Below are 26,004 nucleotides of genomic sequence, written 5' to 3' on the forward strand. Positions count from 1 at the left end.
GGCTCATTACAGGTTCTTCATTAGAGCTGAAAATTGCCGTGGACCTCACAATATATTATCACAGTACTTGGGTGCTGATACCAGTGGTGGAAAAAGTACCCAATTGACATACTTCAGTAAAAGTAAAGATACGTTAATAGAAAATGACTCAAGTGAAAGTCACCCAGTAAAATACTACTTGAGTAAAAGTGTAAAGGTATTTGGGTTTTAAATATACTTAAGTATCAAAAGTAAATGTAATTCATAAAATGGACAAAAGTACTGACTGATACAATATGTATTGTGATTTGATATTCCGAACCTACTGCTCACTGTTTGCAGCAGAAAGATGAGAGCTCATGAGAAAATGTGTATCAGTCATGGAAATAAAAGTCCTGAAAAGGATGACATGCTGAAGTTTTGGCGCAGAAAGATCCGACTAGCGCTAGCTAATGCTACCTAGCACAAAAAAAAATATATATCAATATGTCCTAATATAATATATTATGTTACTATCGATTTTGTTTTATCACTTCATTATAGGAAGTCTATCCTTTGATTCATGTGTTGGCATTTTAATTATTGATTAATTACATTAAGTGGATGGAGGCGCAAAGTATCTGCTGTGAAATGAGAAAGACCATAACGGGCCAAGACTAGGTAACATTCTAAAGGAAATTGCTTATGTTGAATTAAATCTGTACTAACTATGAAGTTAGTATTGAATCCATTAGTTCATGTAATCCAGTTTGTAAAGGCAAGACATGATCTTAGTATAGAAGGTTTACCCATGCAGTTAAATTGACCCCCACTACCTTCAGAGATATTGTGGATTGATAGACGGACACAGGGATGCTTTAAGATAGTCCAACCGAGGATCATTTGGCTATTTTATTTAGACTTTTAGGACCCTTGCAGGTATCCCCAAAAAGTTTTTTTTTAATGAAACATTGAATATGGCCTTAACACTATAAGCCTATAGAAATGCATTGAATGACAGATTCATAAATGGAAAAACGGTCAAAAAATAAAGAACTGTTTTGTAGTGTTTGTCAAAAATAAATAAGTTCATGATTTTTCTAATTTAACTGGAATTACTATCCGTTTACCTTTGGACGTGGAAATGCCCCATCCACTTCCATTCAATTTTCGGCCCGGTACCGGGTTACTTTCAAATGAGTCCCTTGACACTTGTACAGTAAAATCAAGCCCACTCTTTCCATAGAAAACGCTACAGACATTTTCGTCAGAAGACCGATTTTCGGGATATCTCCTGGTCTGACTAACTACGCTGTGGAAGGCTGACATCGGTGGGTTGAGACACCCTGCAAAAAAAAAAACGTATTTAGTTTAAACATGTTTTTTTAATGGGGATTTTTTTTTATGACGCTAATTAGATTTCCGCGGGGGCACGGACATCGAATATGGTGCTAGTGTGTTAAAAAATAACCATGTGGAACAAAGGGCCATACTGCTTTGAACGAAAGAGGAATTGGGTAAAAATGATACTCCTGGAGCCTACAAATTTATTGGGAGGGAGGGGGGCATACGGGAGACAGTGAAGGAAGGCGTCTGACCGACAGGATGGCAGAGAGGCTGGTGAATGGGTGTGGAGGGGTTTCAAGGATGAGGTAAGGGTAGGTCTTGAAGTGTGTGGTAAGCTATAGGGTTTCCCCAGTGTCACTGAGATAAGAGTACAACTCTAAATCAACCATTAACGTTCCACAGTGAATGGCTCAGTCAGCACTAACATGAATGGTAATGATGGGAATTATTTACAGAGAGAGAGGGATCTCCTGGTCAGGACTCAGAATAAAGAACATCAGTAAGAAAATAGTATACAGATAAGAACATACTGAGTATACAAAACATTAATAACACCTGTTCTTTCCATGACATAAACTGCCCAGGTGTATCAAATCAAATTTAATTTGTCACATGTGCTGAGTACAACAGATGTAGGTAGACCTTACAGTCAAATCATGTCATCAAATCATGTGTCACTTATTTGTCACATGCGCCGAATACAACAAGTGTAGATTTGACCGTGAAATGCTAACTTACAAGCTCTTAACCAACAGTGCAGTCACAAAAAAAGATGCTCTCGATGGTGCAGCTGTAGAACCTTTTGAGGAACTGGGGACCCATGGCAAATCTTTTCAGTCTCCTGAGGGGGAAAAGGTTTTGTCGTGCCCTCTTCACGACTGTCTTGGTGTGTTTGGACCATGTTCGTTTGTTGGTGATGTGGACACCAAGGAATTTGAAACTCTCAACCTGCTCAACTACAGCCCAGTCGATGTTAATGGAGGCCTGTTTGGCCCGCCTTTTCCTGTAGTCTACAATCAGCTCCTTCGTCTTGCTCACATTGAGGGAGAGGTTGTTGTCCTGGCACCACACTGCCAGTTCTCTGACCTCCCTATAGGCTGTCTCATCGTTGTTGGTGATCAGGCCTACCACTGTTGTGTCGTCAGCAAACTTGTTGGAGTCGTGTTTGGCCACACAGTCGTGGGTGAAGAGGGAGTACAGGAGGGGACTAAGTACACAACCCTGAGGGACCCCAGTGTTAAGGATCAGCGTGGCAGACATGTTGTTGCCTACTCTTACCACCTGGGGATGGCCCATCAGGATGTCCATGATCCAGTTGCAAAGGGAAGTGTTTAGTCCCAGAGTCCTTAGCTTAGTGATCAGCTTCGTGGGCACTGTGGTGTTGAAAGCTGAGATGTAGTCAATGAACAGCATTCTCACATAGGTGTTCCTTATGTCCAGATGAGAAAGGGCGGTGTGGAGTGCGATTGAGATTGCGTCATCTGTGGATCTGTTGGGGTGGTATGCAAATTGGAGTGGGTCTAGGATGCTGTTGATGTGAGCCATGACCAGCCTTTCAAAGCACTTCATGGCTACCGATGTGAGTGCCACGGGGCGGTAATCATTTAGGCACAGAGACTATGGTACTATGGTGGTCTGCTTGAAACATGTAGGTATTACAGACTTGGTCAGGGAGAAGTTGAAAATGTCAGTGAAGACACTTGATAGTTGGTCCACGCATGCTTTGAGTACACATCCTGGTAATCCATCTGGCCCAGTGGCTTTGTGAATGTTGTTCTGTTTTGAAGTTTTTTTGTTCACATCGTCTACCGAGAGCGTTATCACACAGTCATCCAGAACAGCTGGTGCTCTCGTTCATGGTTCAGTGTTGCTTGCCTCGAAGCGAGCATAAAAGGCATTTAGCTCGTCTGGTAGGCTCCCGCCACTGGGCAGCTCACGTCTAGGTTTCCCTTTGTAGTCCGTAATAGTTCATCTGTGGATCTGTTGGGGCGGTATGCAAATTTGAGTGGGTCTAGGGTTTCTGGGATAATGGTGTTGATGTGAGCCAAGACCAGCCTTTCAAAGCACTTCATGGCTACAGACATGAGTGCTACAAGTCGGTATTCATTTAGGCAGGTTACCTTAGTATTCTTTGGCACAGGGACTATGGTGGTCTGCTTGAAACATGTTGGTATTACAGACTCAGACAGAGAGAGGTTGAAAATGTCAGTGAAGACACTTGCCAGTTGGTCAGCGCATGCTCGGAGTACACGTCCTGGTAATCCATCTGGCCCGGCGGCCTTGTGAATGTTTACCTGTTTAAAGGTCTTACCCATATCGGCTGCGGAGAGCGTGATCACACAATCGTCCAGCTAATTGTCTCATGCATGTTTCAGTGTTACTTGCCACGAAGCGAGCACAGAAGTTATTTAGCTCGTCTGGAAGGCTTGTGTCACTGGGCAGCACTCGGCTGTGCTTGCCTTGGTAGTCTGTAATAGTCTGCAAGCCCTGCCACATCGGTTAGGCCGGCATTGTCACTGACTTGCACAGGTAAATAAAGGTGAAATAAAAAATGTAATAACTAAAATAAAAATTAACATCCGATGAGCTTCGGAGCCAGTGTAGTACGGTTTGATCTTAGTCTTGTATTGATGCTTTGCCTGTTTAATGGTTTGTCTGAGGGCATAGCGGGATTTCTTAGAAGCTTCCGGGATAAAGTCCCGCTCCTTGAAAGCGGCAGCTCTACCCTTTAGATCAGTGAGGATGTTGCCTGTAATCCATGGCTTCTGGTTGGGGTGTGTACGTACGGTCACTGTGGGGATGACATCATCGATGCACTTATTGATGAAGCCAGTGACTGATGTGGTGTACTCCTCAATGCCATCGGAAGAATCCTGGAACATATTCCAGTCTGTGCTAGCAAAACGGTCCTGTAGCTTAGCATCTGCTTCATCTGACCATTTTTTGGTCATTGGTGCTTCCTGCTTTAATTTATTCTTGTAAGCAGTGTCATGACGTTGGCCTGGGGGTAGGTTTATGACAGTCATAAATACCTCTTCCCCCCTTTTTCCTCTCTCTACCCTACTGATGTTACATTTTCAAACCCCTTTGGTTAACATAGAGATTCTGGGAACTTCAGAAGGTGGGGAAATTAACTATATTCTGGTAATTCCAATTGAACATATGCGGTGGTACTTAATGAATATGATGTCAGTTCGGTTGTCATCTGAGACATTCTCATCAATGATAAGATGACATAAACTCTACAGTGGAAAGTCTACACATCAGAGTTATCGGATTCACATGGAATTGTTCAATTTAAATGTTTGAATATGAAATGATTCGTGATGGGATGAAATGTGATTTTAGCTTCTAAAATGCGAGATTTGGGTTTTCATAAGGTTAGGGCTCTGCTCAATGAGTGGCCCGCTCCTGTGAAGGGACATGGGCTATAAAACCTTTCAATCATGCCCTCCTCTCCCTTCCTATATAAGGCCTTGACGACAATATAACCTCCTGTTCCGAGGATGTGAGGACGACGGTCCGATGTCAGAATGGTTCAGATAATAACCACAGAACAAAGCCAACATCAGCGTGAGCTTTGGTTGCGAATGGTATGAACTTTGAACTCTTATTCACTACAGAAGTGATACCTCCTAGCCGATGAGTTAGCAACAGCAGCTGCAAACGCAGGTTAGGAAGGAACAGATAGAGTACAGAGTATCCTGTCTACCACACAATGACGTTACTACAACGTATCTAATTGACCAGCAGAGACATTCTTCAAAGGACTCGGTTTGGCAACACGGCCTTCCATCTACCACCAACCTACTGAAGCGCAGCTCAGAGTAAATATTTATTGCATTTTCCTTTTCCAAATGGGCGGTAATTTAGAATGCAAAAGATACTGTATTTACGATAGCACAGCTTCACCCTTTGTTCCTCAGTCTCCCGGCTCTTTCACTCAAACCCAGCCCCTTTTCTTTTGTGTAACAAGCTGTCATTCCTTTATGACGTAATTTGTAATCAAGTTGATTAATTAGGTGTATGTGTATTTCTGTGTGATTAGTTAGGTATTTAGTAAATAAATAATTAAACCCAATTTTGTATTTCTGATTCAACATGTTAGCCAGGGTTCCTGCAGATAACCAAGAATGTACAACTTTCAGATGAGACTGAATTAAGCTGACTATTAATATTGACTGCTATTGATGTCTTTAAGAGTTTATTTGGCCTTTAAGAGTTTATAGGTCTTTAAGAGTTTATTCGGAAGATAACAGCTCTATAAATATTATTTTGTGGTGCCCCGACACTCTAGTTAATTACATTTACATGATTAGCACAATCAGATAATATTAATTATGGAGAAATTATTTTATAGAATAGCATGTCATATCACTTATTCCAGCATAGCCAAAGACACGACATCAGGAATCAGGAGGATAGAATTATGGTCAGATTTGCCAAATGGAGGGCAAGGGAGAGCTTTGTACGCGTCTCTGTGTGTGGAGTAAAGGTGGTCTAGAGTTTTTACCCTCTGGTTGCACATTTAACATGCTCTTAGAAATGAGGTAAAATGGATTTAAGTTTTCCTGCATTAAAGTCCCCGGCCACAAGGAGTGCCACCTGGATGAGCGTTTTCCTGTTTGCTTATGGCCGTATACAGCTCATTGAGTGCGGTCTTAGTGCCAGCATCGGTTTGTGGTGGTAAATAGACAGCTACGAAGAATATAGATGAAAACTCTCTAGGTAGATAGTGTGGTCAACCTTTGCCCCAGACTGAGGTCCTAAGTGCTCTGGAGGAGGTTGTCATCAAGGCTCTCTCTGTACTTTGCTCCGTTCATCTTTGCCTCAAACCTGACTAGTCTCCCAGTCCATGCCACTGAAAAACATCCCCACAGCATGATGCTGCCACCACCATGCTTCACCATAGGGATGGTGCCAGGGTTCCTCCAGACCTGACGCTTGGCATTCTAGGAAGAGTCTTGGTGGTTCCAAACTTCTTCCATTTAAGAATAATGGGGCCATTTTTTGGTACCCTTCCCCAGATCTGATCCTTGACACAATCCTGTCTCGGACAATTCCTTCAACCTCATGGCTTGGTTTTTGCTCTGTCAACTGTGGGACCTTATATAGACAGGTGTGTGCCTTTCTAAATCATGTCGAATTAATTGAATTTACCACAGGTGGACTTAACAATGAAGATGTAGAAACATCTCAAGGATGATCAATGGAAACAGGATTCACATGAGCTCAATTTCAAGTCTCAGAGCAAAGGGTCTGAATGTAAATAAGGTATTTCAATTTTTTTTAATACATTTGCAAACATGTCTAAAAGCCTGTTTCCGTTTGTCATTATGGGGATTGTGTTGATTGCTGAGAAAATTCATTTTAGAATAAGGCTGTAACGTAACAAAATGTGGATAAAGTCAAGGGGTTTGAATACTTTAGTTTAAAGGGTAAAAAATAACTCTAAATATCATTGAGTGGACCTTTAAAGATTCCTATTATTTATTATCACAGCCAATTAGGATGTCACCAGCACTATCAATCCTTTTCTATATGTGAGGGTGAAGTTTCAGAGGTTTCAGAGCCAAATGAGATCAGATTTGAAGATCCAACCAGTGCCCATTGGTTGGACCTGCCTGCCTGGTTGCTGTCAGCCTCCTACGGGATATGAATATTTAACACATCTGGTTATCTATGGTGGGAAGGTGTGTGTGTGTTATCGTGTGCTTGGATTATCCAGATTGTCCACATCCCATAAATCCCCTTCCTACCCATACAGCCTAAGTGTGGGCCGCTGCTCGCTGCCTGTCTCCCTCCCACTGGGGCATGATGGATCCTCTGCTGCTCGCTCCCTCCCTCCAACCGATGCCTCCCTGGGTTTAGGGCATAAATGTCATGGGGGATACATTTAACTAGGGGAAAGATGATTGGATAGATGGGTAGGTTTTTACAGGGAGGGAGATGATTGGGTAGATGGTGCGGTGCAGAATGGTAGAAAGATAGACTACTGCCCTCCCTTCCCCTCCCCTGGTGGGCTATATGCTGATTTGAATATTCAGAAGCCCTGTGCTATCATTTTAAAAGGAGCGCATCATGCAGAGCTGGAGCACTGTGACTGTTATGCAATGGTGTTGGTGTACAGTAGGCACTGTGTGTGTGTGTGGGAAGTAACAGGGGATGACCAGTGGCTGTCCAGAAGGGAACCAAGCAATCTGTTCCTCTGCAGCATTGATCAATCTCGCTCTCTCTTGTTCTAGCGCTCACTCACTCTCTCTCAATCACTCTCTCTCTGGCCTTTTCTTAATTGGATTTGTACAACTTACCTTCTTTTGAAAAAGGTCAAAGGTCATCGAGGCGAGGCGATGACGAGAGGGAAGGTGGATGAAAATATGCTTGTATGAAATGAGACTCAATCGCGTGTCATCAGCCAAATTACGTTTACAGGGTGGAATCCCAAAATAAATGTATAATTATGTGATAAAAACAAATGTAGCTAGTTGTGCAAGACATTTTATAGATAAAAGGATAAGTAGCATATCATTTTTAAATGTTTGCATGCTTTTCTCCTTCGAGAAAACAATAGCTGATTCCAAGGGGGTGTGGCAGATTTCAAAACCCTTCTGCAAAGGACTCAGGTAGGATACACTTGTGCTTCCTCGCCAAAAGGAGGCTATTGAGGAGGGGAGGACCGTCTTCCGTTTGCCTACTAATGAATTGACGCCCTCTTCGACCACTAGACCACTTATCGGTTTCCAGGTCACGGAGTAGAGAGTGCGGAGTAAAGGCCTGTGTCTCTGTCTTCTTCTCTCCCCATTCCCCACCCTCTCTGTGTGTGTGTGCTTATGTGTACAGTGGATATGGAGTGCAGAAGGTTTGATGCAGTTCAAAACTCCGGTATCTAACACTGCCTACCTCCGTCTCATGCTGAAGCTATATGTGTTGTGAATTTTAAACTGCATTTAGGATCTATGGTGCTTCTCTCTCTGCACATCCCCCCTGACTATCCCCCCCACTGCAACGTGCCAAGTTTATTGATGGGCTGGGGAAAGGAACGGAATTTCAATCAACGTTTTAAAAGGGTTATTAGGGAGCACAAGAAAAGACGGATACCTGCGCACTGTTGAATGCTCCTGCAGTTTTATTATTAAATGTTTTATTTAAAAGTTTTTGTCAGGCATCAAAAATGTTGGGAATATTATATGTTGAGGCCTTTCATCTTTCATTTTGAAAAACCTGCATCTTCATATATAAGTGTTCAGTGCCCTGCTGTCCTGGTTTTGGTAGTCACAAAGTAGTATGAGTGCTGATCTAGGATCAGTTTAGCCTTATAGATCATAATGAGTATGATTATATGGATGGGGGACCTGATCCTAGATCGTCGCTTTTGAATAGGGGCCCTGCTATGTTCTCCTCTTTGCCCTGTTATCCTGGATTTGGTCCAGACCTGAATATAGGCCCTGGATATGATCCAGACCTGCTATGTTTAGCCAAGGCCAGGCCCAGGAGGCCAGTGGGCACCACCAGCCAGCCAACAACCTAGTCCGTGTGTAGGCTGTAGATAGGAGCTGTGGCTGGCCACCAAAATATTTGTGCCGCTGAGGGCAGACTATTTTTGTCACTGGAGCGAGAACTTTGTTTTTAGTGTGGGAAAGCAAACAACACCTTTTTGTACCATCAAAGGTGTGACTCCATGTCCATTTGTGGGCTTTTCTCTCCTCCTATAAGAGATATGAATAGGTGAAATGTTCCTCTGTCAGCTCCACACGTGGAAACAACGTTGATTCAACCAGTGTGTGCCCAGTTGGAACCCACACGAGCCACAACCCATGGTCTGAAAGCAAGTGTGATATTTTTTACATAAAAAAAATACAGTAGATCCTCTCTTAATCTGCACAGACACACTATACCTGGACTACTATTTTTACACACCAACTCCCGAAACCCTTCGACAGTGTGATGGTTTTGCATTGACAGTCACATTTACGACATTGCCTACTTATGGGGGGTTTTAGGGTGTAGCTCTTTGACATGGTAAGCCTCTCTCCCACCCTTCCATATCTCACACATCCTTACACCTGGGCTTGGGTCAAAAGGAGAAAGAGGGGCTATGGTCAGATAAACTTCAAACACCTGAGAGTTGCATGAGAAGAGAGATGGGAGAGAAAGCTCCGGACACTTTACTCTCCTCTAGTCGGATCTTTTCCTCTCTTAATCTTCTTCTCTCATTGATCCTCCTGGCTGTCTGCACCTCTACACTTCAACATATTCTTCCCCCTCCAGATATCACAGTGGGGTGCCAAGGCGTGGTGGAGCACAGTGTGGAGCTGGGCATATCTATCCTATCCCTCACTATACAGAATAGGAGGGTTGAGTAGGAATTAGAGCCACGGAATGAAATGGAGTACTATGTAACAATATATACGATATATTCAGTCATTACCTAATTTATTGGCACCCTTGATAAAGATGAGCAAAAAAGTGTTTAAATGAAACATATACTGAGCTATTTTTGACGTTGACATTTAAAAAAGTATACAGAACCATCAAAAGTTTGGACACACCTACTCATTGCAGGGTTTTTCATAATTTTTTATTGATTTCTACATTGTAGAATAATAGTGAATAAATTACAACTATGTAATAACACATATGGAATCGTGTAGTAACCAGAAAAGTGTTAAACAAATATATTTTATATTTGAGATTCTTCAAAGTAGCCACACTTTGCCTTGATGACGGCTAGCCATCGCTACATATTCGTCACCAGACCCACTGGCTCCAGGTCATCTATAAGTCTTTGCTAGGTAAAGCTCCGCCTTATCTCAGCTCACTGGTCACTATAACAACAACCACCCGTAGCACGCGCTCCAGCAGGAATATCTCACTGGTCATCCCCAAAGCCAACACCTCTTTGGCCGCCTTTCCATCCAGTTCTCTGCTGCCAATGACTGGAACGAATGACAAAAAACATTGAAGTTGGAGACTTATATCTCCCTCATTAACTTTAAGCATCAGCTATCTGAGCATCTCACCGATCGCTGCAGCTGTACACAGCCCATCTGTAAATAGCCCATCCAATCTACCTACCTCATCCCCATATTGTTTTTATTTGCTTTTTCTGCTCTTTTGCACACCAGTATTTCTACTTGCACATCATCATCTCCACATCTATCACTCCAGTGTTAATTTGATATATTGTAATTACTTTGCTAATATGGCCTATTTAATGTATTACCTCCTTGCCTCATTTGCACACACTGTATATACATTTTTCTATTGTTATTGACTGTACTTTTGTTTATCCCATTTGTAACTATGTTGTTGTTGTTTTTTGTCGCACTGCTTTGCTTTATCTTGGCCAGGTCGCAGTTGTAAATGATAACTTTTACTACACTGGCCTACCTGGTTAAATAAAGGTGAAATTAAAAATAAATTAAAAAATGACAGCTTGGAAACACTCGTGGCAAAGCTGAAGTGCTCAGAATATGTGGGAACTCCTTCAAGACTGTTGGAAAAGCATTCCAGGTGAAGCTGGTTGAGAGAATGCCAAGAGTGTGCAAAGCTGTCATCAAGTCAAAGGGTGGCTACTTTGAAGAATCTAAAATCTAAAATTTTATTACTACATGATTCCCTATGTGTTATTTCATAGTTTTGATGTCTTCACTATTATTCTACAATGTAGAAAACTGTCAAAATAAAGAAAAACCCTTGAATGAGTTGGTGTGTCCAAACTTTTGACTGGAGCTGAATATACATTTTATACTAATGTCATGGAAATTCTACACAGGGACACTCGAAGTCAATCTTAAATGAATCATTCTTTATTATCAGCGTGCTGGAGAGGTTCCAACCAACTCAATGCACCAAGTACACATGTCGATCAGGATCTCTACCCGGGGCAGTCCAGGAAGTTCTCTTATATACAGACAAGTTATATTTGCATGATTTAGCTTATTCATCATTCATAATTAATGAATCATTAACGTTTGCTTCCTTCATGTGACCGACCAATACTGGGTCATGCATGTGACAGACCAATACCTCACTAGGCTTCTTCTCTCTAAGCTGAGAACTTGAAACTGAGATATCCTTTCTCAAAACAAGGTTCTGGGCATACTACCAAATTGCAGATACTGATAGTAAGAATTTGTTCAATCAGTTACTAGCATGAACACAGAAATGAGTTAATAGATAAGCCCATGAATGGAACACAGAAACATAACATTTTCCACCACACTAATACTATTGTTCAGAGAAAAATATTTTGTTTAACAAGTAATTTGAAAAATACAAAAAAGATACATGGCAATACTCCGACACCCTCCTCTTGCGAGGATAATGTCGCTGAGTTTTTAAAACAAATGTGATAAATTAACCATTATTTTGTGGATTTGTGTGCTTGTGGTACTTGCAGGAAGATCCACTTGCAGTCAAGTTTCAGCCTCCTGGCAAGAGGCAACCAGGTTTTTGGCTAAAATATCCTGTTTCTGGGTAGAGTTCATGATGCTGTTGACCTTAACAAGGGTCACAGGACCAGTGGAACCAAAATAGCTTCATAACATCAAAGATCCACTACCATATTTTACATTAAATATTGGGTACTTTGCATCCTTCTTTCAACGGCAAACCACCACTGGTGTGCGTGGCCAAAGAGCTCTATTTTCATGTCATAGAGCTCTTTGGCCACGCACACCAGTGGATTGAATAGAACATAGTACTTTATAACAATGATTATACTGTATATCCATATGGGTTGAAAGGTTGTGGGGCTGTATGTACTCTTATCCACTGTCAACCCATGGGCTACAAGTGCTCAAAAACACTCAAATTCATGATAACATTCTGCCTGTTGTGCTGATTTTGGATGTCCCCATTGCCACGTTCTCTTTCCACCCCTCTCATGTTGTGGGGATATTTGATAGTTTGATCGTTTTTGACATGATTCTATGCCTCCCCCATTTCGATTCTGGCAGAGGTCAACAACACACTGACGATGAACTCAGCTCTCAACTCAGCTCAGGGAACAAATTGTCAAAAGGGAATGGTATTTGTGCCGGCAGGGAAGGGTATTAATAATGCATTTTTAGTTAACATAGTTAATTTGACCCCTGTGAGGAGCCTGTAGCTCCTCTCCCACCCAGATCCCCTATAGGTTCTCTCCCCCACACTCCAGATTCCAGCAGAGCAGACCCACACACGCCAAGTCTGTCAAACAGAGCGAACAGGCCCCAGTGCTTTTTAATGGTTTATTTTGGGTCTGGTAAGCAAGGGAGGCCAAGGGAGGCTAGGACAGTCAGGAACCAGGTGTCAGTGGAGCCCTTCTCAGTATTGATACACAGGTCACAGGTCATTGGTCTCTCACAGCGCTCTGAAACCCCTCAGCTAAATGGGCCCTGGACTAGTCTTTATCATGAGTTACTGTATGAATTCCATTAGTTTAATGTGCTTTACCCAGGATCAATTGTGATGTCGTAAATGTATGGTTTATTTATTGATTGAATGGATTGAGACATTTCCAACAGGAAGGAGGGATAGAGGTTGCTAACTTGTTCACCCTGGATCTGACCAAATTCACAAGAGAATGATGAAGGTTTCTGGTAGAGAAGTGTTTTGTCATCACCAGGAGTTGACAGTAGACACCCAACTGGAATCTACCTAGACTGGAATCTCAACATTCATATCTCCTTATTTCCCTCAGAGTGGCAGGTAGCCTAGTGGTTAGAGTGTTGACCTAGTAACCAAAAGGTTGCAAGATCAAATCCCTAAGCTGACAAGGTAAAAATCTGTCATTCTGCCCCTGACAGCCTGTTCCTAGGCTGTCATTGAAAGTAAGAATTTCTTCTTAATTAACTGACTTCTCTGATATCTATGTACGTTATTGAGGAAAAATGTACTTAAGCCTGTGATTTAATTTAAGACTGTGATTTGTGGTTGTCTTGCCTAGCTAACTTGAATGCACTGCGGAATAACATCTGACTGTTATGAATACTATATACAGTATATGCGTATCTGTGCGTATTTTACTGTGGACATATACATGGACATAAATCGGATACGTGTATCTATCTGATTTGGTGACCTTGTACACTATGTGAGCCAAATGTTTCAAGTTTGCATCTTAAATGACATATTCTCTACGCTCTATGGCACAAGCAATTTTAGACTGCCATCAGTCTGTACGTGTATTTGTTTACTGGTTACCAGGTGTCTGTATTTGTATCACTCTGTCCCTGTGCTTGTATAACTGGGTCAAGAGAGGGAGAGTGAAATGGAGGGAGGGGTGAGGGGTTGAAAGGACCCTAAATGTGGCGCGTGCGACCTCGAGTCTCTCGAGCCAAGTTGGAACCGCCTCAGCCCTCAGTGTAGAGCTGAGAAAAACAAGGGCTAATGCCTAATGTAAACAGGGAGGAGTGGGCCCAGAAGGAGCAGTGCTGTGAATGCTCTGTTTGTCTGTGTGTCCGTGTGTGTGTGCGTGTTTTCCGGGCGTAGAGGGATTTTCAAACTTCTTGTATCCATTTTTTTTAAAAAGGTCAATAACCTGCAGGTTGCTTAGTGGTTAAGAGCATTGGGCCAGTAACTGGCTCAGGTCGCTGGTTCAAATCCCCGAAACGACTAGGTGATAAATCTGTTAATGTACTCTTGATCAAGACACTTAACTGTAATTGCTCCTGTTAAATTACCCCCCAAAAATTAAACATAGGGGCTTAACCATAAGCATGAAAATACATATCTAATATCCAGCCCTGGTGTCAAGTGCAGACATACTGTATTCCCTGACTCTGCCTGGGAGCTTCATACACACTGGAAGCAGAGGAGAATGATATATGCCAGGTGAGTAAACTCTTACATTCAGCTTAATTATGAGTCTACGACTGTCTAACAGGGAGACAAGAGCTGTGTTGTATTTTATAGAAGGGATAGGTTAGTAATTATTCTAGGAGTTTGTAGCCTTGGAAAGAAGCTATTTTTTTAGCTGTTAAAGTGATGTCTACAGTCAGGCAGGCATATCTCTCTATTGAGCCCCCATATGATTATTTCTCTCCCACTAATGCACGCACACATACTCTGAGAAGCCTTGTCAGAGTTACTTACATTGGGTCTAGATGGGAAACACCACATGAATGATGGGGACCAGACTAGTTACGAGATGATGAGGAAAGCAGGTGGCAGGAAAAGGACTATGTTTATCATCTAAGCACACTTATTCAGCGTTCTTAAGAATGCTAGTATAATTTGAAACAACAGTAAAAAAAAAGTGAATAATATCATACATCAAATGTGCTGCTCTGTTCTGGGCTAACTGCAGCTTAGCTATGTCCTTCTTTGCAGTTCTTGGCCATATGACTGAACAATAATCAAGATAAGATCAAACTAGAGCCTGCAGGACTTGCTTTGTATAGTGTGGTGTCTCTTTATCACAGACAGACCTCTCCCCATCTTTATAACCATTGAATCAATATGTTTTGACCATGACAGGTAACACCAAGTAATTTACTCTCCTCAACTTGCTCAACAGCCACACCATTCATGACCAGATGCCAGTGGCAGGTCATTTGTACAAATAGAAAAGAGTAGAGGGCCAAGAGAGCTGCCATGCTGGGGTACACCACATGTTTAACATTAGAGAAGCTTCCATTAAATAAATAACTGTGTTCTATTAGATAGATAGCTCTGAATCCACGATATGGCAGAGGTTGAAAAGCCATAACACATACATTTTTTTCAACAACAGGTTATTTTTCAATAATATCAAAGGCTGCACTGAAATCGTTTTATTATCAATTTCTTTCAACCAATCATCTGACATTTGACATTTGTGCAATACATGTTGAGTCCTCAGTAGCTTTCCATCTAAGACTTCAATCCCAGGAGTTTTGTCATTATTGCTCGATAACATTATTGCTCGATGACTCAAAAAAGTACAAGTACTTGGAAAAGCTACTAAATTACAGTAACAAGAGTTTTTGTAATTCGTTACTTCCATCCCTGGATTCATCTTATACTTCACCTGAGGTGCTTGTGATAAAAATAGAATCTTCAGAGCTAATCTTCAGAGCCAACCAATAGTATTCACTTCTGACCAAGTCAAGCAAGAGTTCATACAAACTCGATGTTCTAGAGTTCAAGCTCAGCGACGTTCATTCACATACAGTGTCTAACCATCTCTTTCCACACAACACTGAACTCAAAGCAGCCTACAACCGAAAGGAACATTGATAAAACTGATGAATTAATTGGGCAAACAAAGAGACGCAGACTGTGGAAGGGGAGGAGGAGGACATATTTTTCTGTCTTCCCACACACATGTTCTGTATGTAACAGTATAACTTTAGACCGTCCCCTCACCCATACCCGGGCGCGAACCAGGGACCCTCTGCACACATCAACAACAGTCACCCACGAAGCATCGTTACCCATCGCTCCACAAAAGCCACGGCCCTTGCAGAGCAAGGGGAACTACTACTTCAAGGTCTCAGAGCAAGTGACGTCACTGATTGAAACGCTATTTAGCGAGCACCGCTACCTAAGCTAGCCGTTTCACATCCGTTACATGTATACATTAAGAATACAGAAGTGACCACAGATGGAAGGGACCAGATAAGAGCAGAGTCAGCCGCTCGTTCATGCAGTGTAGACTGACAGTCACAGGCAGCACCTCTATGCCACATACTGTATGTGTGTTGGTTGGTTCTTCAGGGTTTAATGCTCATCCACACCAGGCTGGATAGGAAGGTAGGAAGGAACCCACTGAATTACTCAACTACTGTGTGTATGTATGGATACATAGCCTGCATCCTTTGTCTGGTGTGTGGTGGATCTACTCATTTTCTGCAGTACATCTCAGTATATCTCATCGTGTGAAAAAAGAGGAGCACAAAGAATCACATATTTTCTACTCACAACATGCATTATATATTATAAACTGGGTGGTTCGAGCTATATTACAAACACAAACAACAGTCAACTTGGTTACATATGAATAGCCTTCAGTATAGAAGTGTCACTTCTCTATCCAACTAGCCATCTTAAATCATGATATTGTGAACTCATTTATCTCCTCAAAATAATAACATTTGTCAAGACAGGCGTTATGTCATGGCTTGGTATACAGTAGCTTTACACAGATATTATGTGGAAAAACTCCATGTCAAAACCATAAAACGGTATGAGGATTTGATTTGTACTGTAAATGTATAGCATAGAATAACAAGGGTTTGTTATCTTTTTTTTTGTCATCTGGTTTTGTGAACTGGCCTGACATTGCCACAGGGGTTCCGTGATGAGACATGACTCATCTGTCTTCTTGATTGTGACTTTTTGGAATGAGAATGGCTGGAACCCATCACAATCCTTCCCCATCCTCTCCTCATCTCTTTCCTCAATGAACCTCCAGTGATATGTAGTGCTTTTAGTTCTGTTTTTGCATTTCATTCTGTTTTGTTTGTTTCTATTTTTAGACCTGCCCCTATGTTTGATGCTGCCTGTGAAGACGGAGAGGGGGAAGTACTAACTGTGTCCTTTGGAATTAGTGGAGAATTTATTAAGTTCATTTCCCTTTCTGATAACTCATAACATATACTGTATAATGGGTCCTTCCACAAAAAAACTACTATTGGATTCTTTCCTCATGAAAAAAATGCCAGTGTTATATTCTCATTCGTTTTTCCAGGCATAATTCAACTCAAACCTAGAAGGGCCTCCTACTATGTAATGTGAGGCTACAACAGCGTTTCAAGCTTTTCACCTAATTCCAGTCTCTTATTGTGTGTTATTAGGCTGTTGCTTGAGAACTGTATTGAATTTGACTTCATGTCTGAGAGCTCTCAGCAGTATGTCTTAAAACAGCATGATGTTAAATCTTTAATAGCATTCAATGCACCACTCAATAAAACAATAATGAAAGGAATGGTTAAGATAACACTAACACACACTCTTCCCTATGGAATAGAAAACCAAATCACAGTAAGGGCCTGAGAAAGATCTATATTAAATCTCTTTTAGACTGTCTTCTAAATGAATATGCGTAGGTTTGTTCTATAGGGTGCTATACGGTTTAGCAGAGGTGTGTTTGTTCTTTACTATAGGATCTATCTAGGTTCCCAGGAAGCGGAATATCCCTGTGCTCCTCAGCTGGGTTTATTTCTGGAGTGTGGAGCCTCAGCAGGTTGAGAGGAGACGAGCGGCAGCAGGGAGTGTGCCAACACAGCACAGAGAGGTGAGACATTCACAGTGGAGGTGTGATGATGGCAGAGGGCAGATACTACACCACCATACAGTATTATCCTGTCTCTACTGTATAGGAGGAGGGGAGTGGATGGTCAGCAATACACCTTTTTGTATTTCATTACGACCTCTATCTTCTCTTTTCTTCTCTCCTCTTCTCTTCTCAAGGGGTTTTGTATCAATAATGAGATAATGACGCGTAATTACTGTAATCTGTGATGCAGTATCTGTCCCTCACGTGTTCTGTGTAAAAAAGCAGACTGGACCCGAGCTAGCTCTTACATTCAAGCCTGTTCTCTCAAACTATGGTCTGTGGATGAGAGGGAGGGACTGTGTGTTGCATTACAGGACTAGAGAGCTGTCACTCAACCTGTCCTCAAGTCATTAGCTGGAAAGTGCACTTTGTCTCCAGTCAGTTCTGTTATTGTGTCTGGTTAACACTCTCATTGGAAAATGTCAGTTGTGTAAAGTACTTAAGGATTTTTTTTTTATGTACTACTCAAGTCGTTTTTTGGGGGGTATGTGTACTTTACTATTTATATTTTTGACTACTTCACTACATTCCTAAAAAAAATATTGTACTTTTTACTCCATACATTTTCCTTGACACCCAAAAGTAGTCATTCAATTTGGAATGCTTAGCAGGACTGGAAAATTGTCAAATTCACACACATCCCTGGTCATCGCTACTGCCTCTGATCTGGCAGATTCACTAAATACATACGGTTCATTTATAAATTGTGCCTGAGTGTTGGAGTCTGTCCCTGGCTATCCGTAAAAATAAAAACACAAATTATGCCGTCTCGTTTGCTTAATATAAGGAATTGTAAATTATTTATAGTTTTACTTTTAACACTAAGTATATTTTAGCAATTACATTTACTTTTAATACTATATTTAAAGTATATTTAAAACCAAATACTTTAAGACTTTTACTCAAGTAGTATTTTACTGACTTTCACTTTTACTTGAGTTATTTTCTATTAAAGTATCTTTACTTTGGAAAATGTTCTGTTATTCTTTCCAACCCTCAGGGATAATCCATACTATTAGCCTATCTGCGTACGGAAGCAAGCCACTAATGATTTTGCCTATGTATATGTAATTTTACAGACGTAATAATACATAATATTATGTAATAAAATGAATAGACCTTTTAAAATTTGTTATGAGTGACCTAAATTTATGTTGGCACAAAGACATAAGACGTGTTCATTTTTAGCTTGGTAAATAAACTAATTGGAATTTCGGATCTGTTTTTTTTACTGTGGGTATATGTTCAGGCCTTTGACCACATCCGTTCCATATTGGTGGAGTAAGCTATATATTGTATGTGTGGTAATACACTTGTATTTGTTAGAGTCAGATGTGGACAAGGTGGTACTGCACAGTACCTAAACTGACTCCGTGTGTTGTCAAAGGATTATATTCTGTAGGTTTCAGTGGAAAAGAACACATGGAATTTCCAGGAGAGCTGACTGGAGTGCTGTGTGTGTCTCTCTGTTTCCTGTCTACACCCTAATGGAGACAGGAAACCTATTGTAGCTATACGTCACCCTAACTACCCTTCGGTCAAGGACATGTAACTATGGTTGAACGTCAACATTTTGACATATTTCTAATGAAATATGTCTGCAAACCGTTTGAGCTTTTACCTCCCCCTCCCTTTCCAGGCAAATATTGTGTTTTGACACTGTATATGTATGTAGATCTGAAAAAAAAGTTCCTCTGTGTACACCAGGTTCACATTCATTTTCTGTGTTGTATCTCAGCTAGTGTGTCTCTGACTGAAACACACAGTATAGTGACCACAGGCTTACCTAAACTCAGGAACCAAAGAATCTCTGTCAGTGGCTTAGCATAAAGCTGTGTTGCCTGGCTACATGGTTGGTACACCTCACGGAACAATACAAGGCTTCATTGATTCAACGCTCCAAACTCAGCCATACTCTCTCTCTTACCTAGTTGGCCATGATTAAAATCAAGCCTTTGTGAGTCTGTCTCCCACTGAAAAGAGAGGAAAAAAATGGCCCCATAGCAAAATAGGTTCCTTGGCCCACTCCCCTTCCTGAGGTCCTTTCTAAATGAGCCTATGCATTACCTTCCTTTCAGGTGTACTGGCCGTCTACTCTTCCTTGTGTGTGTTTCTAGATACACAAATGTGTGAGGGAGCTTTTGAAGGGTTCTGGGCTCTGTTCTGAATGTTGGCTCAAACTAAATGGCGCCACGTAATCTAATTTGACTACTTCAAAAGAGAAATGACTAGTCAACTCATGTGATTCAACTGATTCTTAATGGTGATACTGTTATTTTTTGTCATCTGCCTTCACAGTCAAAGATATTTTGAAAGATAAAATATATCTTCAAAGATTTAAAAAAATTAAAAGAAGGAAACACACGAGAATCAGATGCAAATGATGACGCTGTGATACACTTTGATTAAATACGTTTATTTGATCATTTACATATAGGTGTACATTTCATATCACCCCCTGAGGGAGTGTCACAGTTAAGTTCTAGAATAATTTTGTTGATCGCTTGTATTTTCTTTTTCACTTATTTTTAACACAGTTATTCTAAAAATAAAAATAACCTCTGTTTTCTGCTCAATATCAGAAATAGGCCTCTTTTTACATGATTCTTGTATGACAAGAAAGAGCACATTCTCAATACATCACTCCTGTGATTATTCAAATAGAATTACTCCATACAAATTATGTTTTTACTTCTAAAGGATATTTGATCTAAATTATGTAAATTTGGAATTGCGTGAACCTCTATTCATAACCCATCCAAACAAAACAATGTGCTCCTCTACTGTTGTTCTAAGACAGAATGCCAGCATAAAAGTGTTCTGTGCTCTGTGGGAGAGTGTTCTACAGAGTTCTATAGAATGTGTGAAGTGGATTCTAGAACAACATGCCAGTTATGGGCTAAGTAAGGGTTACAAATAAATCCCTGAATATCACCTTCTCAAAATCAAATGAAAATTAACGTGCAAAATACTTTGATTTGTTGGTCTAGAAAAAGAAGCGACACTTGAAAATACAAAATGAAGCATTGGGCAATAGAGCTTAGAACAATACTTCGGTTATAAAACGGTTAACGATGCAGTTCCCTGTGTATGTGTTTGTGTGTGTCTGTGCGTTTGCGTGTGTGTATGATATCCAATTCATGATCACAGTAAACACAAGGATTCTCAGTGATGTAAAAAGGTATTGTGTTGTTTCATTGCAATACAATATGATGAATGTATACGTAGGAGCCTTTCTTAACCCAAAGAGACAATAAAGTGTATACTTAAGAATATACTTAAAACATCAACTTCCCTTTACAGATTCTTCTTCAATCTTCATTAACAAACAAATAAATACATTGCATCCAAGCCATCATTTACAATATATTAAAATCGCTGCATAATATAGCTATATATCTCTATTGCAGTCATATATAAAACTAATTTGTATAAAAAGAAAGTCCATAAAAGAAAGAAAGATAAGAAACTTGATTAAGATGCTGCTGCTTAGTAAACACATCAGGTTGGATAGAATCACATTCAGAGAGCTCTCCTCCTCACAGTTTATGTCTGCTTCTGAAATATTACCCTATATAGTGCACTACCTTTGATCAGAGCCCTATGGGCCTAGGTCAAAAGTAGTGGACTTGCTAGGGTAACATTTGGGTCACAGATCTAGCGAGGGAAGCTGAGACTAATTAACTGGCAATAGAGACACATCCATCATCCCACGACCCCCACACACACACACCAAGCCAAGATGAGTCAGACCCATACGTTACTACACAATAACCATTTCAAAGCCTATCCAATGAATTCAATCTATCACAAAATTTCCACACATTTTCACATCAAGTTCTACAAGGTGCTTTCCTTTCAATAGAAAATATGAAACCACATATTCCTTCTGTAGAGTTGTGTGTTGGAGAAAAGTTGCTTTCGTTGCGTTGTAAAGTACAGAATTCGTCCTAAAAATGATTATTGTCTTCCTCTTTGACATATTATGTTAGAGTAGATTGCATGATATTGCATAAACTGTCAAATATGATGCCCAAACTGATGCATAGAATGGTCCATTAGTATATGACATAGGCAGTAAAGAATAATCTCCATTGTGTATATAGTGAATCAGAGATAAAAATGTATTTTCTTCTGTATCCTATGAAAGCAGTGCTTTTTTTCCAATGCCACAACTCCTAGTCCCCATTTGAGGGTGAATAAGGGTAAAAACTCATCCAATTTAACCTGGGCAATATGATGCCTTTCGAAGGGTTTGATTTCTGTGGCTAATTAACTTATGACTACAACCGACTGAGGCTCCCTCTTTTAAGGGTCCTTTTCTTTCCTCGACTCCAGGAATGGGATATCCACAAGGGGTAAAATAATCCCTGTGTGTGCACAAAGACAGCTATTGTGACTGGTTGGGGATAGTGAATCTTAATCCACCATTAAAAGGTGCCACTGTCACTCTCTTTCAACGTGGGTGGTGCATCCAGTCCGGAACCTCAAATCCAACCATCTGAGATAAATTTGGTTAAAAGGAACATTGTTCACAGATAGGGCCAATGCATGCTAGGCTACTTCTCCCACTGTATAGAATGCATTGCTCCCTTCAAAGCAGGGTAAAAACAAGTATATCGTACACCCCTTCAAAACGGCTTCTATAGATTCAAATGGAGAATTTACATATTTAAAAAAAAACAATAACAATAATATAGAATAACTATAAAACATGTACTACTCCAGTGTCCTTTCATCAATGAGCTGGGGAGGTCTCACCTTAAGCCTACTGAAACAATCATAGGCAATCAAGAATTACCTCCAGTTTCATATCCAACATCACAGGGTAGAATAAAAACATATTTGATCACTTACTGAGTATGGTACGGTGTGGCCGGCACTGTTTTAATATAAGTGCTAAAAAAGGCATAGAAACAAAATATAACATGGAAGGGGGATGAAAAGAAAATAAGAAACCTGCCTGCACTGTGTGTCATTAATGTATAAGCTCAAAGTCTTAAGGCTGGCTGGATGGATCATCAGACCTGACTGTCATGGTGGATGGAGAGAGAGAAATGGGGTCACTGACTTTGTTCACTATTTATACATTTTTTGGCCTTTAAGTGACTTCCTGGTTTTGATGGTTGTGGTGGTTGTTATAGTGACGGCAGTCAGTAAAGAACCTCTGTGTGGTGGAATGTCATGATATTGCTCTTGGTGCAGATTGACAGGCCATGTGACAGACAGACATACAGACAGATGGACGGACAGACAGATCCATGTTCAGCATTCAGTAGTATAGCACTGCGGGAGGGGCCAGGTGTTTCTGTGACTCACTCTTAGTAGACAACCCGAAAAGGTCAGAGGCCATCAGCTGCCGAGCCGATTGGCTGGCTTCAGCCCACTGCTTTGTGTGATTGGCCAGTCCATGGAGTGGTGTGACTGAGGCTTCTATAGGGTTAAACAAAGCTCTCCCTCTTTCCAGTTATAAACAGTAACAGCCTCCACACAACATGTTGAATAAGAAAAGTGATGATGAGGGTGGTGATGAAGAGGATGAAGAAGTTAAAGGTGGATGGCTTGGGTATAAAGACGTGGATCAGCTGCCCCTCTCTCTCTCTCTCTTTCATCCTCCCTCGTTCAGCGCAGCATGCAGAGCCTCTGCTTCCTCCCAAGGACGGCCCCTCCTCAGGAGACCTGGAGAGACATAAAGAAAGAGAGAGAGTGAAGGAGAAAGAGAGAGACAGAAAAGAGAGAAAAGAGGAAATGGAGAGTGTGGTTAGGCTCTGGCCTCCCCACAGGATGTTCCCATGTAATTAGTGCTCCAGTGCTCCTCAGCTCGGCCATCTGTCTGGTGGCTCTGCTCTGCCTGGCTCTGGGTCGGCCTGGCTCTGCTCCGATGCACCAACCCCACTGGGAGGAGCTATGGAGCTCCACACTACTCCTCTCCACTCCATACAAACCTAAACACCACAAACACTGTCTGGTGGCTCTGCCTGGCTCTGGTTCAGCCTGGCTCTACTCTAATACACTCGCTGCCCGCTGGGAATGATCCTCTCCTTCACACCAAAACATGGCCACACTTGGGAACAGATAACCAGCTGATAGATCTCTTCACAGTCTACGCTAAAACATGAACACGCATGTTTGTGTTTACTCCCTCAATTTGTGCCACATCAACACCTTTAAACCTACTACACTGAAACAGATGTATTGGGGGATATAACACCTGTCTCACTCAGCCAAAATGTTTGTTGTTGTTGTTCCCTCCCTCCCTCCCTACTGAATTAGAGAAGTGTGTGTGTGGATGCTCCAGCGCTCTGCTGAGAACTACAATAGGATTAGAGCAGTAGAGCAGGGGGCTTGGCTGGTTGCTGTTCCACTGTTTCTCCCTCATAGTACCACCAGCCTCCCATCCACAACAAGAGTAATTACCTTAAACGCTGCAAGATTATAGGATTTCAGAGAACAATGTGTTTGTGTGTGTGTGTGCCACAAAGCCAAAAACTCTTAGTCAGAATTGCAGCTTTATTATGGTAATTATTTCCAATGATTGTCTTACACAATAAGAGGTTGGCAATAACATTCCCCTGGAAAGAAAGGATGCTTTGAAAACTGATACTGGCAGACTAGCAGGTGTAAGATATGTTTGCATTAGACACCAGTGGAGGCTGCTGAGGGGAGGATGGCTCATAATAGTGGCTGGAATGGAATGGCATCAAACACATGGAAACTGTTCTCACCAATGAATGTGCCACCAACCTCCTCTGTTAGACACAGCCTTACTGAAGCATGTCTGGAGTGGTGGAATTCTACAGCAGTATTCCAGAACTAGCACCTTCTCCAAAGCTCTTTTGGTTAACATCAGGGGAAGTGACCAGGAGGAAGATTAAGCAGGGACACATGCTGATCAGCCTGAGTGCTGCCCCAAAAATGCAATCAAACCAATTGGAGGGGGTGTTGCTCAGGAGGGAGGCTGCAAATCATGACAAAGGGAGGTTGGGAGGCAGCAAATAGACCCAGAATGCCTTGACTTGGCTGGCTACATGCATAGTTTGCATACACCCAGCATGGTTTAGCTAGGCTTGACTGGCTACAATACCAGGGTTGGCTTGCCTGGGCAGAATGGATAGGCTGCACTACTTAGACCCACAAAACAGCTTGGTAGTCATGAGTATAGATAGACACATTATGAAAAGGCACACTAGGAGGGCAGTATCTTGGCACACAGAACCAAATCTTGTGCATGTGCTGGCTTCTCTTTGGCTGCTACATTTAACAGTGTCAACAAGACTCTAGGAGGGCAGAAATATGGATCAAATTCACCTACCCACCCTCACATTAAGTGGAAGGAAGAGCCCCTTCCCTGGCCTCATGTCTGGTCTGTTGCCCGATGGAGGGTAGACCACACTGGGGTGGGTGTACTACTACTACGGTATGTGTGGTCTGTAGTTATGCCTCTCTCTGTACCCTCTGGATCCTAAACCCAACCAGTAGAACCCTGTTGAGTACTCAAGGCTTTTGTTGAATGGAGAAAAATATATAGTCTGGATTCACTGTCTACAGCTGCAAAAACAGGTTTGAATAGAGGGGACGTTTGGAGCTGCATTGAAAAATGGACCACCTGAATGAATGGTCAACCACAAGTTGGAACTGGGAGAGCGAATGCTGAAAAAACATCCTGCTGTCAAATCTAACAGTGAAATGTTGACAGTTTATAACATGTATTCTTCTGTGGGTTAACAAGCGCTAGCTGTCGGTGTGAATCCACAGCCCTCTGTGGTTATCGTCGTCCACACTACTTTACCCCCATGTAGACATTAATTGGATCCATGCTTATCTGATCTCTAGTGTTGAGCAATGAACTGAAATGTCTGTTATTTTTCTCAAATTAAACAACTAATTGATCGATGTCGCTTCAATTACTTGACTTCCATTTTGTTCAGGTTTTCGGAGCTCAACGTGCAGCTTCTCTAGTGATAAATCGATTCTAGCCCGATGTAGTAGGGGTGTTGTAGTTTCCAACAAGCCAATATTCTACATAATTTAGCGCAGAAAAAGTGGTAATAAACTTAATTGACCTCAATCCATTGCGTTCCTTGTCGATCTGTGTGGGCTCTACCTGAAAATACATGATCTACTCTAAGTGATTGATAGTTGGTATCCAGTATTCATAACATTATGCCTTATTTACTTTAAAGAACTACTAAAATACTGATTTGTCAGACAGGATAGGGGGCAGCTCTATAGAGATGACTTGGAATGAAGTAATAAAGTCATCAAATAAAACAAATGTATACACACACACAACTGAAATATTTTAGTAAAGTAATATGAATAAATTATGGTTAAAGATGCACTATGCATTCATTGAAATATCTTTTCCATAACCAAAAATATTGTATTTTCAGCTGTTTGAAGATTGTGTATAAAACCGAAAGTAAAAGAGGCAAAAACAAAACTTAAGCATA

The 26,004-nt window shown here is 41.3% G+C and overlaps 1 protein-coding gene across 2 annotated transcripts in view; it reads right to left on the reverse strand.

Moving 5' to 3' along the window:
• Nucleotides 1–19,951: 19,951 nt before the first annotated feature.
• The window catches only part of spns2 (spinster homolog 2 (Drosophila)), a 145,347-nt gene continuing 139,294 nt past the window's right edge, over nucleotides 19,952–26,004 (reverse strand). For both annotated transcript variants that reach the window (XM_024394801.2, XM_024394802.2), the window contains exon 13: nucleotides 19,952–23,230. In XM_024394801.2, coding sequence (XP_024250569.1) covers nucleotides 23,222–23,230 — 9 coding nt within the window. In that variant the 3' untranslated portion in view covers nucleotides 19,952–23,221. The remainder of the gene's footprint in view (nucleotides 23,231–26,004) is intronic.

This window comes from Oncorhynchus tshawytscha, linkage group LG30 (genome assembly GCF_018296145.1).
Source record: "Oncorhynchus tshawytscha isolate Ot180627B linkage group LG30, Otsh_v2.0, whole genome shotgun sequence".
Lineage (NCBI taxonomy): Eukaryota > Metazoa > Chordata > Actinopteri > Salmoniformes > Salmonidae > Oncorhynchus > Oncorhynchus tshawytscha.